The sequence below is a fragment of the Bufo gargarizans genome, chromosome 2, assembly GCF_014858855.1.
Source record: "Bufo gargarizans isolate SCDJY-AF-19 chromosome 2, ASM1485885v1, whole genome shotgun sequence".
Classification (NCBI taxonomy): Eukaryota; Metazoa; Chordata; class Amphibia; order Anura; family Bufonidae; genus Bufo; species Bufo gargarizans.
The window spans coordinates 345,442,840-345,459,358 of record NC_058081.1 but is presented as its reverse complement, the minus strand read 5'-3'; the positions used below and the strand labels follow the sequence as shown (position 1 = coordinate 345,459,358).

General features: G+C 41.3%; 1 protein-coding gene across 1 annotated transcript in view; it reads right to left on the bottom strand.

Annotated features, from left to right (window-relative positions):
• Positions 1-1,933: 1,933 nt before the first annotated feature.
• CHPT1 (choline phosphotransferase 1) overlaps positions 1,934-16,519 on the bottom strand; it is a 30,809-nt gene continuing 16,223 nt past the window's right edge. The window contains exons 4-9 of the mRNA XM_044280692.1: positions 11,151-11,235; positions 8,014-8,145; positions 6,934-7,092; positions 4,889-5,014; positions 4,051-4,161; positions 1,934-2,096 (exon numbers count right to left, since the gene is read on the bottom strand). Coding sequence (XP_044136627.1) covers positions 2,052-2,096; positions 4,051-4,161; positions 4,889-5,014; positions 6,934-7,092; positions 8,014-8,145; positions 11,151-11,235 — 658 coding nt within the window. The 3' untranslated portion in view covers positions 1,934-2,051. The remainder of the gene's footprint in view (positions 2,097-4,050; positions 4,162-4,888; positions 5,015-6,933; positions 7,093-8,013; positions 8,146-11,150; positions 11,236-16,519) is intronic.

The following is a 16,519-nucleotide window of genomic DNA, read 5'->3' as shown; positions in this document are numbered from 1 at the left end:
CTCTCTCTGTTTGTCTTGTTTAAGGTGGCCTTCCTCGTGGCCGTCACCTCCATCCGCCGGGTCTCCGAACTGGCGGCACTTTCTTGCCGTTCGCCTTTCCTGGTGTTCCATCAGGACAAGGTGGTTTTGCGCCCAGTTCCCTCCTTTATCCCAAAGGTGGTCTCCTTGTTTCATATTAATGAGGAAATCATCCTTCCTTCTTTCTGCCCTAATCCTTCTCACTCTAGGGAGAAATCCCTCCATTGCCTGGATGTTGTTCGGGCTCTTCGCCTGTATCTTCGCCTCACGGAACCCTTCCGTCACTCGGACTCTTTTTGTGGTCTCGGCGGGCCCTCGTAGGGGTTGGCCTGCCTCCAAGGCCACCATCTCTCGCTGGGTTCGGTCGGCGGTCAAGGAGGCCTATGTCGCTAAGGGCCTTCCTGGGCGGTGCGTCATCAGGCATCGGCTTCCCAGGTCTGCAGGGCCACCACCTGGGTGTCAGTTCACACTCTCTAAGTTTTACCATATTCATTCCCTGGCTTCTGCTGACACCAGCCTGGGGTGCAAGGTTCTGCAAGCAGCTGTGCTTTAGATTGGCGGCATGGTGTTTTTTCTTCCCTCCCTCGGGGACTGCTTTTGGATGTCCCATGGTGCTGTGTCCCCCAATGCCATGCACGAGAAAAATAGATTTTTTTTGTACTCGCCGTAAAATCCTTTTCTCGTAGTAGGCATTGGGGGACACACATCCCACCCTTCTTGAGTTTCTTCTTGTTTGTGGTCCCGACGTTGCCTGTGTGGTCGTCCGGTCTCCCCAGTTGAAGACTTGTTGGTTTTCAGTTTATTTTTGGTCCAGGTGTGGTGTTCCTACTGCTTTTGTACCGACTGACCTCTCTCGGCTCTGGCAGAGGGGTATAGCCCACCTGGGAGAAGCCAACACTTTTTTGTTTCTAGTGTCAGCCACCTAGTGGCAGCTGGGCATATACCCATGGTGCTGTGTCCTTCAATGCCTACTACGAGAAAAGGATTTTACGGTGAGTACAAAAAAAAAATCAATTTTTACTGAATCTTTTCCAACAAAAAACATGTATCAGTCCACTCAGTTCCCGCTGCTCTGTAACATACTGCCTGCAGATTGCATTGCATTTTGTGGTGACATGTCCTCTAAGCTTTCCAAATGCAATGTTGAGGCCAACGTTTCGGTCCTCCCTAAGTCAATCCTTAGTGGACGTGTAGAGACACTCAGGGGGAGATTTATCAAAACTGGTGTAAAGGGACACTGGCTTAGTGTCATCTTTCATTTTTCACAGCTCCTTTGGAAAATGTGGAACCTGATTGTTTGTTATGGCCAACTAACCCCACCAGGTATGCTGATCAAAATCAGATCAACAGTGGTGTCATGATAACGTGAAAAAACTAATATGAATCCTGTGCTATTAGTTTCTGTTCTTATGGTGGTTGTACATATGTATCCTACCACTGAGCACCATTACTGTGACCAAGGTAGATGACCAAAAACTACCTAGAATACTCTCCCATAGAAACTAATAAGGTCAACTCCTGTCCATTGTGTCTATGACCCATGGATCTGCCATAAAGCAATTCTCTAAATCACAGGTCAGAAACCTTTGGCACTCCTACTGTACTGTACAGAGAATGTGGCTGTGCCCCACTGATGGTCAAGAGGCAATGATTGTTCCTGTACCCCACTGTTTGCTGCTCATTTTCCATGTAGAAACCAGATTGAACCTCCAAAGCCTGTGATATGCTCTCGTAGATATGTTTACAGATATTTTTCTATTTTAGAGCATGCATGAACTAGAAAAAACCAATGAAAACCTCTTAACTGGTGCTCAAAATGAGCTCAGGAAGGAAATGGCTATGCTACAAAAGAGAATATTGATGGACACTGTAAGTCAAGGTCAAATAATCCATTGTGATATGACACATTGCTCAATTATTTTTCCAGAAAGCTTTATTATGAAAATATGAAATAGGTATAAAAATAGTTTAACATATTTGTCCTTTTTCTTCTGCCAGCAACATCAAGAGATGGCAAGCGTCCGAAAGTCTCTTCAGTCAATGTTATTCTGATGGCTCCCTGACGGAATAACTTGTACCTATGTAACATATAATATATAATTATCCACCAAATACACAAAGTTGCATTTTAAGTCATGTTTTAGAAAATTATGTTTGGTTGACCTAACTAAATAGTTCACTGTTATATAAAGGTTATGTTCAAAACTAAAAATATTTGTTGCATAGAGTCTATTAGAGTAGAAAATGCCAGTTTTTTTGTCCATACACCTCACCCCCTCCTCCAGAGACTGCACTGCTTGACAGGTATCAGAGGGACACCGTTTCTGGGAAGTGCACCCTTTTTCTTTCCTTCTTTTTACTGCCATTAACCCCTTTAACACATATATATATATCCCCTGTTTATGTTTTGTGTAAAATGACTTCGTAACTTTACCGAATACAGATACCAAACACACACACACTTCTTTCTGTTTAACTAGATATGTAGTGATCTTCTGTAGACTACATTGGAGTTTAATTTATCAGCTTATGTCTGTGGGTAAATATAAATTTCACTAGTACAGTGTCTTAGGTCTTCTAAACTGTTTTGCTAAAAAATCCTCTTAAAAAAAAAAAAAAAAAAATGGAAGAAATACCTTACACACTATGTTGCTGCATTACATATTTTCAGATTTAGGCCTATTCTTTTGACACATGGCAGAGCAAAAATGTTAGTCTGTTCACTAGTTGTGCAAGTGTGCACAATTTCAAGCACAACGCAGTCATGTATATTTAATAAAACATTTATTAAACATAAAAACATAATTCTGATGAATAAACCTTTTTTTTGTTTTTCCTTTTATAAAGAAAATAAATTATTAGCGTCACAGAACATGCAGGTATGAAGAGCACAAATATGTTTCAGAAAAAAAGATTGTTTTCCAGATTAATACTGTAAATTGCTTTAAAACTATGATTATTTGCAAAAAAATAAATAAAAAATTGTTGGTCCAGAAGCGTCTCAGGTCACACATGGGAATTTGAAATCCTTGCAAAAAAAATAAAAAATTCTGAAAATTCAGAATTAATTCTCTTTCTAAATAAATAGAAATATTAAATGGCATCTGCTAGCAGATTTGTACCTATGACACTGGCTGACCTGTTACATGTGCACTTGGCAGCTGAAGGCACCTGGGTTGGTCCCATCTTCATATGTGTCCACATTGCTGAGAAAAATGATGTTTTAATATATGCAAATGAGCATCGAGGAGCAACCTTGAGATTTGCAGATATTAAAACATCTCAGCAATGCGGGCACATATGAACATGAGACCAACACAGATGCCTTCAGCTGCCAGGTACACATGTAACAGGTCAGTTTCATTGGTACAAATCTGCTGACAGATGCCCTTTTAATAAAACAAAATTTCCTCTTAATATAAAATATAAAAATTTAGAACTGCCCATATGGAGGAGAAGAAACGTAACAATTTCATGAGAATAGCAAATTATTTAAAACGATTAACTCAATAAAGAGCAAGTCCAAGTCACAAAATAGCGGATTGTGAAACAATTGGAAAAGACTTTAGCATAGGTTTGTTAATACTTTTAATCACAAACCAACTTTTCTATCAAAAAACGAAATACAGTCTGTGATTTACACAGAGCCATGGCATCCAAACCGCTGGGAATTCCATTATAATGCAAACCATATAAACCACACTTCTGAACCAGCAAGAACCCACCACATGTGAGGTGGATGTGGTCACTGAAGCTGAGAGGTATTTACTGTTTCTGTAACAATGTCCCTCCTCTCTACATCAAGATGGATGTGGGGGAAAAAGGAATTGTGCGTATCTCCCAAAGGATTAATTTTCAATTATCTTTTGCTTAATTAGAGCACTAATTGTCAAGTTATTAGACAATAATTAACCTGCATCATATTGATTATTTTACTGCTTAGTACTACAAAACCCAGCATGCAATAATTGCTCAATGTTTCTTTTCCTCCACTTGTGTTAGCAGTCAGTCACTATGTTTTTGATTTTGAACCTGCTCTGCAGATGGCATAGGGGGGATTCTGAAGACTGATATTCGCAGATGTGTTGCAATTTGCAGGCAAAGACCTATGCAATATCTCAGCAGTTCAAACAACGAAATAGCCTAAAAGATAAAAAGAAAGAGGAGCAGTCAAGTTACATGTACCCGTACTGTATTCATAAATGCACATTATTTTACACCTGTTGCTTTGAAATGTTACATCCAGCCTGTGTTCAGACAGAGAAGTTCAATCTCAATAAAGACTACATGTCAGATTAAATATTACCCTAATTTTATGTACAATTACACACTTGCGATACAAGTATTCAAACAAACTAAAAACATACTCTGTATTATAAACATTTTAGATACTATGTAGTTTTATATACAGATTTATGTTGTCACTATTAAAATATACTTGTGTATTTGAGGGACTAGGTGGTTTATGATTACTGGTGTAAAAATAAAATATTATAAAGATAAACAATTAATATACACTAGTGGAAAATGAAAAAAAAAGGACACCTGGATAACAGTGATTCCAGACCAAAAAGTCTGTGGAGCATCCGTATGTAAAGTAAGGATATTGGAACTTTGCTCAATATGTGTCAGCACTGCCATATTGTAAGGACTTATCTTAGCTCCTTTTAGGTGCCCTCTTTATCTTTTACGGTAGTGTATATATTTAGTTCTAGCAAACCATATCTAACATGGCCCTGCAAAACTCTGATTCTGGAAAACTTTGCACTTGCAGTTCTCTGTATCCAGAGACTTTGGTAAGGTTAAACTTAAAACTTAATATAGGACATTAGTTCAAGGATCACACGTCATTTCAATAAGAATTACTTACGAGTGCCAACCATAAAACAATGTATTCATCAATGAAACTGTTGAAATATTGATCAAGAAACAGAAGGCCTGGTCCAATAAATGCAGAATCCTGAAGATATAGTTCACTCTTGGTCATGTGGGCCAACTGAAAGAAGTTATTATAAGCTGAGATTATAGAACATGATCTATATTACACACATTTATATGCTCCTATTAGGGCTCTTTCACACTTGCGTTGTCCGGATCCGGCGTGTACTCCACTTGCCGGAATTACACGCCGGATCCGGAAAAACGCAAGTGTACTGAAAGCATTTGAAGACGGATCCGTCTTCAAAATGCTTTCAGTGTTACTATGACACCCAGGAAGCTATTAAAGTCCTGGTTGCCATAGTAGTAGCGGGGGAGCGGTATACTTACCATCCGTGCGGATCCCGGGGCGCTCCAGAGTGACGTCAGAGCGCCCCATGCGCATGGATGACGTGCCATGCGATCACGTCATCCATGCGCCTGGGGCGCCCTGACGTCACTCTGGAGCACCCCGGGAGCCGCACGGATGGTAAGTATGCTGCTCCCCCGCTCCCCGCTACACTTTAACCACTTTAACCGTTTAGCTTAAGGCCGGATCCGGATCAATGCCTTTCAATGGGCATTCATTTCGGATCCGGCCTTGCGGCAAGTCTTCAGTTTTTTTGGCCGGAGCAAAAAGCGCAGCATGCTGCGGTATTTTCTCCAGCCAAAAAACGTTCCGTTCCGGAACTGAAGACATCCTGATGCATCCTGAACGGATTTCACTCCATTCAGAATGCATTAGGATAATCCTGATCAGGATTCTTCCGGCATAGAGCCCCGACAACGGAACTCTATGCCGGAAGACAATAACGCAAGTGTGAAAGGGCCGTAACACATTTTAGTGTAAAACTATGTAAGACTTCTCTGAAAACGATAGCATCTGCGTTGTTCTGTAGACCAGGATAGATGTAATATTAATTTATGCCTCAGATGTAGCTTTAACTTTATACAAGTTATACAGGTTTATTACATTCAAGCTAAGAGTAAAGAATAATCTGTTCTACCCTAATATTACAAGTGAAATAAGAAAGCCTTAAAGTGTAACCGTCACTTGCTTTTTTAATGTGTGGGGAAATGGAGTATAATTATTTTTATAATAAACTTTATTAGGCTATTTAGTACTTTTTTTTTATAAAAAAAAACTGGATCTGATGTTGTCACTTAACAATGCTGCCTGAATGGGTCCTGCTAAGGAAAACCCATCTTCAGTGTTCAGCACAGTAAAGTTACTGTCCACAGAAGATGCTCAGACCGAGCCAGCCTCTATAGGTTCACTGCCGCCCTGGTACTGATACTATAGAACTGTCCCTATGTACTATATAACCACTGCTTCCTGCCATCTGTACTGTCAGTGGGGAGCGCTTACAGAGTATCTCTCATCTCTATCCTACTGCTAGGAAAATACAGGATACCGGATAGTCAGCGCTCACCATTGACATACAATCTGTACAGAAGGCAGTGAGACAGAGAAGCAGTGCTACAGTATGTAGGGACAGATATATGCATACATGTTATATACATACAGCTTCTCCCAGTCTCCCTGCCTTCTATACCGATTGGTGAGTGCTGACTACCAGACTCGGCTGTATTTCCCTGGAAGTTGGTGAGCATGCTGGGGATACAGAGGAGAAATACATTGTCAGCGCTCCCCACTGACAGTACAGATGGCAGGAAGCAGTGGTTATATAGTACATAGGGACAGTTCTATAGTATCAGTACCAGGGCGGCAGTGAACCTATAGAGGCTGGCTCGGTCTGAGCATCTTCTGTGGACAGTACTTTACTGTGCTGAACACTGAAGATGGGTTTTTCTTAGCAACTCTCATTTAGACAGCATTAAGGGGCAACTTCAGAGCCAGTTTCTTTTTTTTAAGGAAAAATACTAAATCGTCTAATAAAGCATATTACAAAAATACCCCTAATTACTTCCTCGACACATTTAAAAAAAAGTTAGTGACACTAAAACATTCAGCAAAAAGTTCATGCAGAGACTTACCACGAGCTTAATAGTGATTTTGGCGCTCACGAACCCAAAGGTAAAGGTGTAAAGACACGGATGCTGGTGGAATAAGTCTGTTGTTGACTTTACGTAAATCATCAGTCCCAATACAAGAATCAGACCAATGTGAATACCAGGAGATAACACACTTGTTCCCTGTCAGAAGGCGGAAAGAGGTTATTTATGTGCATTTGTTTCTTCTTTTTCAACATTTTTCTATAGATTTTAAAAAACAGCTGCTCAAAAGCTTAGCAGTCCCTGTCCATCCCTCTTGGAATACATAATTTAGCAGCTTCCCTTACATGATGACAGCCTGTTATACCCCCCACATATTCTGCTGCGCAAGTCAATGTGATTGGTGAAAGACTACACAGAACAGTCTACAAGCACCAGAGACAGAAAAATGACAACCCAGGTTATTCAGCTGAACAATTGAACAAATATGCATTCCCGCTCATTACCAGTGATCAATTGACAAACAAGCAAATGCATAAAAATCATTGTTTGTCGGGGGGCGTGCTGATGCCAATAATGCATACAGTGGGGAACAGTCATTTAACATAACTGCAGCATGTAAATGTACATGCTATATCAAGTCTCCACTTGTTACAGATTATCTGCCTGTGTAGCAGTAAATAGGCCCTTATGCCAGACAATTTTTCATAACTAGTAAACTAGAGCTACCAGCGTAATGTAACACGCTGAAGAGGTTATCCAACCGCTAAGACCCCTGTGATCTGAAGAATGAAGGGTACAGTTTCTGAATGGAGCAAAAGGTGCCTGTGTTGGACCACTGCTCCATCCACTCCGATAGGACTCAAGTAAACAGTGCTTCGTCACTCCTATAGAAGCCCTCTGTAAGTTCACTTGCGCCCCACACAAGATCACTGGGTGCTTATGGGCTTTCATGGTAGCTGCCAGAGGCTAGAATGCATGAGGATTAATAATAGCCAAAGACATACTAATCAATTTTTATCTATTTCTGACCCAATATTGTACATTTTTGTAATCTACCTTTACACTAAATGAATGTGTAAAATGCATCCATATCATACAGTAAATGTAAAATATACTTACTGCTACAGTAGATCCATTTTTACCTACTCCACCACTAAGAATGACTCTAAAATAGTTGTTACAGGAGTAAATTGATCCTAACACAATCCCCATAAGTGGAAGGACTTTCATCGGCAACCCAGTCATAGGAATCTTCAAAGAAAACATACAATGGGTAAGGCTGGGTCCACACACACAGTTTAGCAGTGCCTTAAATGATGTGTTTCACTGTGGTTTTTATTTGGGGCATTTGAAAGCTTATAGTAAAATATATTTTTTTTTTTGTGTGTGGGGGGGGGGGGGGGGGTCATAGAAATCTACAACTGGTTAGAGTAGTGTTAACAAGACTAAATTATAGATGTTGTTACTAAATGGGGTTGTGCAGGGAGTTTATATTGATGACGTACATCAGATCAGTGGGGATCCGACACCCCCGTTTATCACCTCTTTCAAGAGGAGGCGGTGCTCGTATGAGCGCTGCTTCCTCTTCAAGATTACACTGCGCGTCATTTCACTTGTAGAAACGGCGGACAGTCAGGACTAGAAATTGCAATAACACTGGGATGCCACAAGTGAAACAATGCGCAGTCTATTCTTAAAGAGGAAGCAGCACTCATCGGTGGGGGTGCTGGGTGTCGGACCAACGCTGATCTGATATTGATGACCTATCCTGAGCCCCCTGCATAACCCCTTTAAGTGTAGCAATACGCTTATGCAGTGGGCTCCAAGTCGTAGCTCTAACCATTGAGAAACTACAACTCCCAATATGCCCTGACAGCCACTGTGTTAATCCATACTGTTTCTTTGAACTCATTTACATTAGTGTCCTACTGCTATGTTCTGGCAGCTGTCAGGATGTACTAGGAGTTGTAGTTTTTCGAAAGATGGCTGAAGACCACTGCTCTACAGCATATTCATTCACTGAGAATATACAGTAGTTCCCTAGTTATTAGCACTTTTGTATAATATAGCGTGATGGTGGATGCAACAAAGTCAGAGAAAAACACTGGTAATACACCGGCGCTAGCACAATAAATATAACTGATGCTGCGGTACCGCAACGGTATCGCCACCGTTGAGAATCAAATAAATGATGTGTGTAATATGTATATAAAAAAGGTACTGCGCGACGTATACCCCCTTAGTTTTCCCTGCCTCTCGGCACTTGAAAGATCAGCAGTGTATATATACAGAAGCTCGCAGATTTTAGAATACCTAAAAATCAAGAAAGACGCAGGAGAAACAGCCCTCGCAGACGAAAACCCAAGATAAGGTATTCTAAAATCTGCGAGCTTCTGTATATATACACTGCTGATCTTTCAAGTGCCGAGAGGCAGGGAAAACGAAGGGGGTATACGTCGCGCAGTACCTTTTATATACAAAGTCATAGAGAAGCTGAAGTCGGGCATCGAGACCAGAGATCTAACCCAGACAGCACCATCTAAGTAGCACCTGGATAGAACCAGACATTGCCCCAGCACTGCCACTTTACACCTCTCACTGTAATTCAACTCATTAGTAAATGGTTTGAAATTGCAATATTTAATTTAGTAAGTTCAATAAAGTGTTTAATAATATACACAAATTTTCATGAAACAACCATTAAAATAAATACCTGGAAATTCTTTGGTCTTTACAAATCTTCCATTGGCAGCAGAAAGTGAAAAAAAGACAAATAAGTGCCTCAGATTGAAAGTTTAGAGGTCTCTGTGCCAAGATGCCAGTTATGGCGTAAACCAGCGTTCTCAAACAGCTAGCAGTAAAAAAATAAAGCTCAACCATTAGACTTTTGCGCTGTCCCTGCAAAGGCACTGCAGGAAAAATAAGCAACATTGGGGTTGCTGAGCAGATAAACCCTAGTAGTTGGGTTTGTTTCCTAAAAAGTGTAAGGCAGGGGTGGACAACCCAAGGCCTTCATTCGGTACACGCCTCCGGGCAATTGATGGACCAGCCCTTGCAGGACTATAAAGAAGACTCCCTAGCTAATGCAGTTCATCCAGACATAGCCTGAAACTGTGTGACAGGAGCCACTAAGTACCCAATGAGCACTTTCTCATACTACAAAAGAAGGTGCTCATTGGATAATATGGGTGCCAATTACAAGTTACGTCTGTGTGACAGGAGCCTGCAATAGCCATCGAGTGTCTTATCTTTAGCACAGGGTAAAATTTATTTGACAGCAGAGGGCCCCAATTATTAATAGTGACAGGAGACTGCATCCAATTAAAAACTACCCACACACAAAAAAAAAAAAAAAAAAGATTTTTATTACAGGCATTATGCCACTATTATGGTTGTAAATTATGGTGCATGCCATACGTGCACCTATAATTTGCGACATTTTACGTTTCTTGGCACAAAATGCCAATAAAAGGGGTGGCACTTAGCCAGAGGGGAGGTGCTTTACACCACGCCGACCCGATTTACTATAACTTTAACCAGAAAGTGGCATAAGTAATAGCTGAAGTCTACACCAGCCTGTAGCCAACCATCTCATGTGTATGTGGGTGGCAGATGTCGGGGGAGAGAAGGATGTTGGAATTTGGCATGTATGATCCTTTCGTTCTCAGGAGCAGCAGCTTGCTCCACTCTAACACATGCACGTCCAAACGGACAACCACCACTAGCCATGAGTGCATCGAATATACTGGTAACTGGTAGATTCACTCTGAGGTACCTCATATGGATATGGTATCTCTGAGCCAGATCAGTGCCAATGAAGTGGCAGATAGGCAAAGCATAACATAATAGAGAAAGTGAGCACAGGATTCCCGATGAGGGAATGAGAATGGTCCCGGAAAAGCACACAAAACTGTTCTGAACATTACAAGAACTAAATTTTATTTCATCTTTCAGATGCAGCACATTTTACATATAGTTCTATCTGCAGGGAGCATGTTATAGAGCAGGAGGAGCTAAGCAAGTATATAGTTTTATGACTCTGCTCTCTCTATGCTTAGGAGTCTAGTGAGCGGTCCAACTCCGTGATTAACAAACTTACATCAGAGATAGATGTCAATCAATGAGTAGGACACCCACTGGACCACTCAGCATAGTTACACTGGAGCTCCTCCTGCTCCATAATATAGTGCCTTTCAGTGGGAAAGGTCCCCTTTAACATACACAGTATGAAAGCCTATTACTAGTTCACACGTTACCTCATAGTCCCAAAGTGAAGTTCCAAAAATTGCAGACAGCAAAAACACTGCTACCACAGAAAGCTGCAGCTCTGTTACATCAATCCTGGAGAAAGAAATGACATTTTCAGATATCATTTACAATTTTGTGAAATAAAAATCCCTTTTAAAACCTACATTTCACATAAAATGTATCCTTGCATGGTTATATGGGCTGTTGAGGGAGTTGTAGTGGAGGACTGCGGAGAATAAAGGGGCGTTCACGTCTCGTTAACATATCGCTCTATAAACGTGGACAAATGTGCTTCAAAAGTGCATACATTTATCTACGTCCTTCTTCATTTCTCTATTCTTTTCCAAAGGACAGAATAACAGAGCATACCATGCCTATTCAGTCCTGCAGTAGTTGGCAAATACTTTTCAGTGCATTTGCAACTCCTAGTTAATTCATATGCATTTATGCCAGAAACTGGCGTAAATAATTACTAAAAACTACGGCAGCTCTAAGCAGCTTCCGATTTCATTCCGGCGCATGGAGAGCAAAAGGAGGTAGGTAATTTATGATGAGTATCTCATCATATATTACATGCCTCCTCCAGCAGCACAGGCCCCATCAAGGCCGAGGCACCAGATGCCAACCTTCATAAATCAGGGCTTGTGTTTCTGTCTGTTAAATGTATTTGTTTTTAACAAATAAATACCTGGGAAGGATTTTTTTAAAAACTAGAAAAAAAAAACTAAAAACTGTAATTAATAATGTATATGTTTTTTCCAGCGGACCCAAAATGTTTCAAAAGATATGCCCATCTGTCAAACAAATATGTTAAAAAGATGGAAAATGACCTAGAAATTCCATATTTTTTTCATGCACATTTAAAAGGAATTTATCACCACATAACTCCGTAGTAATCCAAGTCAAGTGTCAGATGTGCTCTGGTCCGGGACTACAACACATTTTCCTCCATCCCAATCAGTGCCCACATTCCTTGTTGATTTTGACATACAAATAAGCTGTTTGATGCAATGAGGGCATCACCGTTGCACCAGAAGCTTGGTTCCTTATTGCGTCAGCCCTTCCCCCAGCTTTGAGTGACAGGGCCAGGCAGGTGAGATGGACAGTCCTGACGCTTGCCATGGCTGAAGTAATCTGTACTACAGAGCACTGGCAAGTCAGGGATGTACTGAAGCGCCGGTGCACTTGCGAGAACACAGGGCCAGGCAAGGTTACATCTCCCCTGCCTGGCCCTGTCACTCAAAGCTGGGCAGTCATTTCAGGACTGGGACAGAGAAAAATCATGGCCCCTAGTCTCCCACCAATGTGTGGCTGCATGAATTAACTTATTTCTAAAGATCGGTCCAGCTGTCATTAGTATTAGCCCTTTTGGTTCACCTGCATGAAGGGTGGTCTAGGTTCAATTACCGGCACAGCATTGTCTTCCCATGATTTTCAATAATGCAGTTAAATTAAATGACAACTTATTAAAGGGGTTGTCCAGGCTTTTTTAAGGGATAGCCTATCCTCGGGCCAATACTAGCTGATCGGTAGGGTCCAGCACATCACACACTCTGATCAGCTGTTCTATGTAGCTCCGAAAGGGAACCTGTCCCGTTCAATATGGTGTCTGAGATGAAGGCAGCAAGTTATAGAGCAGGAAGAGCTGAGCAGGTTGATATACAGTATTGTGGGAATATATTTAGTAAAACTTATAATTTCTTCATATAAATTCCTGACCACTGAGATTTTAAGTCAAGGAAATGGTCCGACCAGTGACTGACAGCTTTCCCTCTATGACTGTGTATACAATGTCAATTATTGATAGCACCGCCTCCTTGACTTCAAAGCCCAGAATGGCAGGAATTTAAATAAATACGTTATAAATTACACAGAATCTTTTCCAATAAAACTATATAGCAATCTGCTCTGCATCTTATGCTTAACATCCTGCTGCAGATTATTTTACATATTCATGGTGACAGATTCCCTTTAATGGGAGCTGCGCAGCAGTGACAAGCGTTGTCCATTACAATGGGGAAGGTGCTCTATAGCATCGGCACTGACTTCCATCGAGGAAGCGACACAGAACAGCTGATCGGCAAGGGTGCATGGTGCCAGACCGCTGCTGATCATCTAGTGAAGGCCCATCCTGAGGACAGGCTGGACAACCCCCTTACATTTTAAGTCAGAGAACTTTCCTCACACGTGTACTCTCACTGTTTGTAAAAATGTATCAGATTCCAGATTATAGGAACTGCCCTGTAGTAAAAACTGTTTTAGGACATAATCTTAGAGGAAAAAAGATCTGGCCAAAATTGCAAAGGGTGAAATCTGTGGCAGACATCTGCAACATACTGTATATTGACATGCTGTGAATTTTAAATCCTGTGCAGATTTGGATGAAATGTTTTAAAATCTAGTGTGCTCGGCTACAACAGTAAACGCTGAAGAAAATCCACAGATTTTACTTTGCATATGGTCGTATCATAAAGCCTCGTGCGCACGACTGTCCGCATTTCGGTCCTCCCAAAAAATCCACACAACACAGATACCCATCTGTGCGCATTCCGTATTTTCCTCACTCCATTAATAGAAAGGGCTACTCATTTGCAATGCGGACAAGAATCCGACATCTGTACTATTTGCAGAAAGGCCACACAGATCCACAAAAAATACAAATGTGTGCATGGCCCCACAGAAATAAATGAGTCAGTCTGCTATCTGCAAAAAATGTGGATAACACACCAATGAAAAAATATGGTTGTGTACATGAAGCCTTAGAGCTACCGAACACCCCTTTTTTGCTTCAGATAAACTGTTTACTGATCGGTTTACATAGGCTTCTATAAAAAATAAATAATAATAAATTAATTAGTCTTACCAGTAATTAATTTTCCATGAAACCTCCATGATGGCACCTGACCATGAAATAGGCAGTGCTGTTGTGGAGACGAGGGGAAAAAACAAATTAGTCGGTAATTCCCTTTTTCACAAAACCTCCACAAGGACACCGCCTATTTCAACGGATCTATTTAAAAAATGTTTTTTTTAATGAAGACGCAAGACTGTCCTCCCATTGACATATTCCTTGTCCAAAAATTCAACCAATCACAGGTCACTTGTTTTTAAAATGCAGATAGGATGCAGACCGAACATATGATCGTGTGCATGAGGCCTAATTCAGTAGATTTCAGGTCTCACAGGGACACACAACCTTATAAATCATTATAATGCTGTGCCAGAGGAGCAGAGGTCAGAACCACACAGTGCCCCAGTCTCGCACTGAACTCCCTCATGTGTGTCTGGCCTTAGTGTTTCTTCTTGCAAATAAAGGACTTAAGTAGTAGGAGGAAATGGTATAACATTAAAATAATAACAATTACCTGTTAAATTCCCTCTGACTCCAGGACTACCGCTCGGTTGGTCCCTGATGATCCAGTACAGATGATGTCATGTACATCATTCGTGACTTCCATCCAAGAATCACTGCATAGGCCAGCAATTGGCTGCTACAGGCACATGAATGATACACAGGACGTCAACGCTGCAGGACTGGTGAGGACCACAGGAACAGCAAGAGATTTAACGGATAAGTAATGGTTCGTTTTTGTGTAATACCATTTCCTTACTCAGGTTTCTGTAAATTACATACAACCCCTTTAATCCAAAGACAAACCATTAAGTTGAACCAAACAATATTTATGAAAAACATAGTAAAATTATATATACAATGCAGTTAAGCATTTGCTCCCTTCCCAGTTTCTTCTATGTTTGCATATTTGTCACACTTAGTTCATATCAAGTTAATTTTAATATTAGACACAGATAACCCAAATAAATACAAAATGCTGTTTTCAAATGATATTTATTGAAGGAAATTCTGTTTAGACCTACCTGGCCTTATGTGGAAAAGTAACTGCTCCCTTAAGGCTGTATTAGAACTGCAGAGGGTCGGCCAGATCATTAACAAGCGTTTGTTTGCCCACCAGATCATCATGACTTGCTAGTACGTCAGTTTGAGGGAAGTCACTTCCTGCTGTGACGTACTAGTGCGTCATATGTCGTCAAGGGGTTAAAGAGATTCAAAAACAGATGCAAAACAAAGTAATTAAAATCTACCGATCTAGAAAGGGTTGGAAAGCCATTTCTAAGGGTACAGCCAGATGATCAGGTTTCCTGATACAGATTTGAAAGCCAAAATCAGGAACGAGTTTAAAAATGTGGAGAAGCTGTGTCTGTCCTTTATAGTTTTTCTCCAAAATTGCATCTGGAAACCTGTGTGGTCGTACCCCAAGGTTCTGGGAAGAACCATAATGACTGCCATTATCCACAAATAGAGAAAAGTTGGTGAACAGTGTTGGACCTCCCCAGCAGTGGCTCGCCTAACAAAATTTTACCAAGACTAACATCTAAAGAGCTGTAGGCCTCTCTCGCCTCACTTAAGGTCAACGTACGCAATTCCACAATAAGAAACACGCTGGGTAAGGCTACTTTCACACTAGCGTTCGGCTGTCCGCTTGTGAGCGTGAGTTTGAAGGGGCTCACAAGCGGACCCGAACGCTTCCGTCCAGCCCTAATGCATTCTGAGTGGACGCGGATCCGCTCAGAATGCAGCAGTCTGGCGGCGTTCAGCCTCCGCTCCGCTCAGCAGGCGGACACCTGAACGCTGCTTGCAGCTTTCAGGTGTCCGCCTGGCCATGCGGATCCATCCAGACTTACAATGTAAGTCAATGGGGACGGATCCATTTGAAGATGACACACTATGGCTCAATCTTCAAACGGATCCGTCCACCATTGACTTTCAATGTAAAAGTCTGGACGGATCCGCTCAGGCTACTTTCACACTTAGAAAATGTTATACAATATAATGCAGACGGATCCGTTCTGAACGGAGCCACCGTCTGCATTATATGAGCGGATCCGTTCAGAACGGATCCGCTCTGAACGCTAGTGTGAAAGTAGCCTAAAATGGCACCCATGGGAGAGTTAAGGGCAAAAACAACTGCTGACAAAAAATAAAGCAAAGGACCCTCATATTTGCTAAATAATAATATATAACATAGGGAACACCCAAGACTTTCGGTATAATACTCTGTAAACTGAGTCAAATTTGCAACTTTTTTAGAAGACATGGGTCCCATTACATCTTGTTTAAAACCAACACCGCATTTCACCCTAAGAACATACTAATGCTGAAGCATGGTGGTGGTAGTTTGATGGCGCGAGTTTGGTTTGCTTCTGCAGGACCTGGGCAACTTGTCAACCATGAATTCTGCTCTCTATCAGAAAATCCTGAAGAAGAATGTCTGCCTATCGATTTGTGATCTAAAGCTCAAGCGCAGTTGGGCAATGATCCGAAGTCCACCTATGAATGGCTCAAAATAAGGTTTTGAAG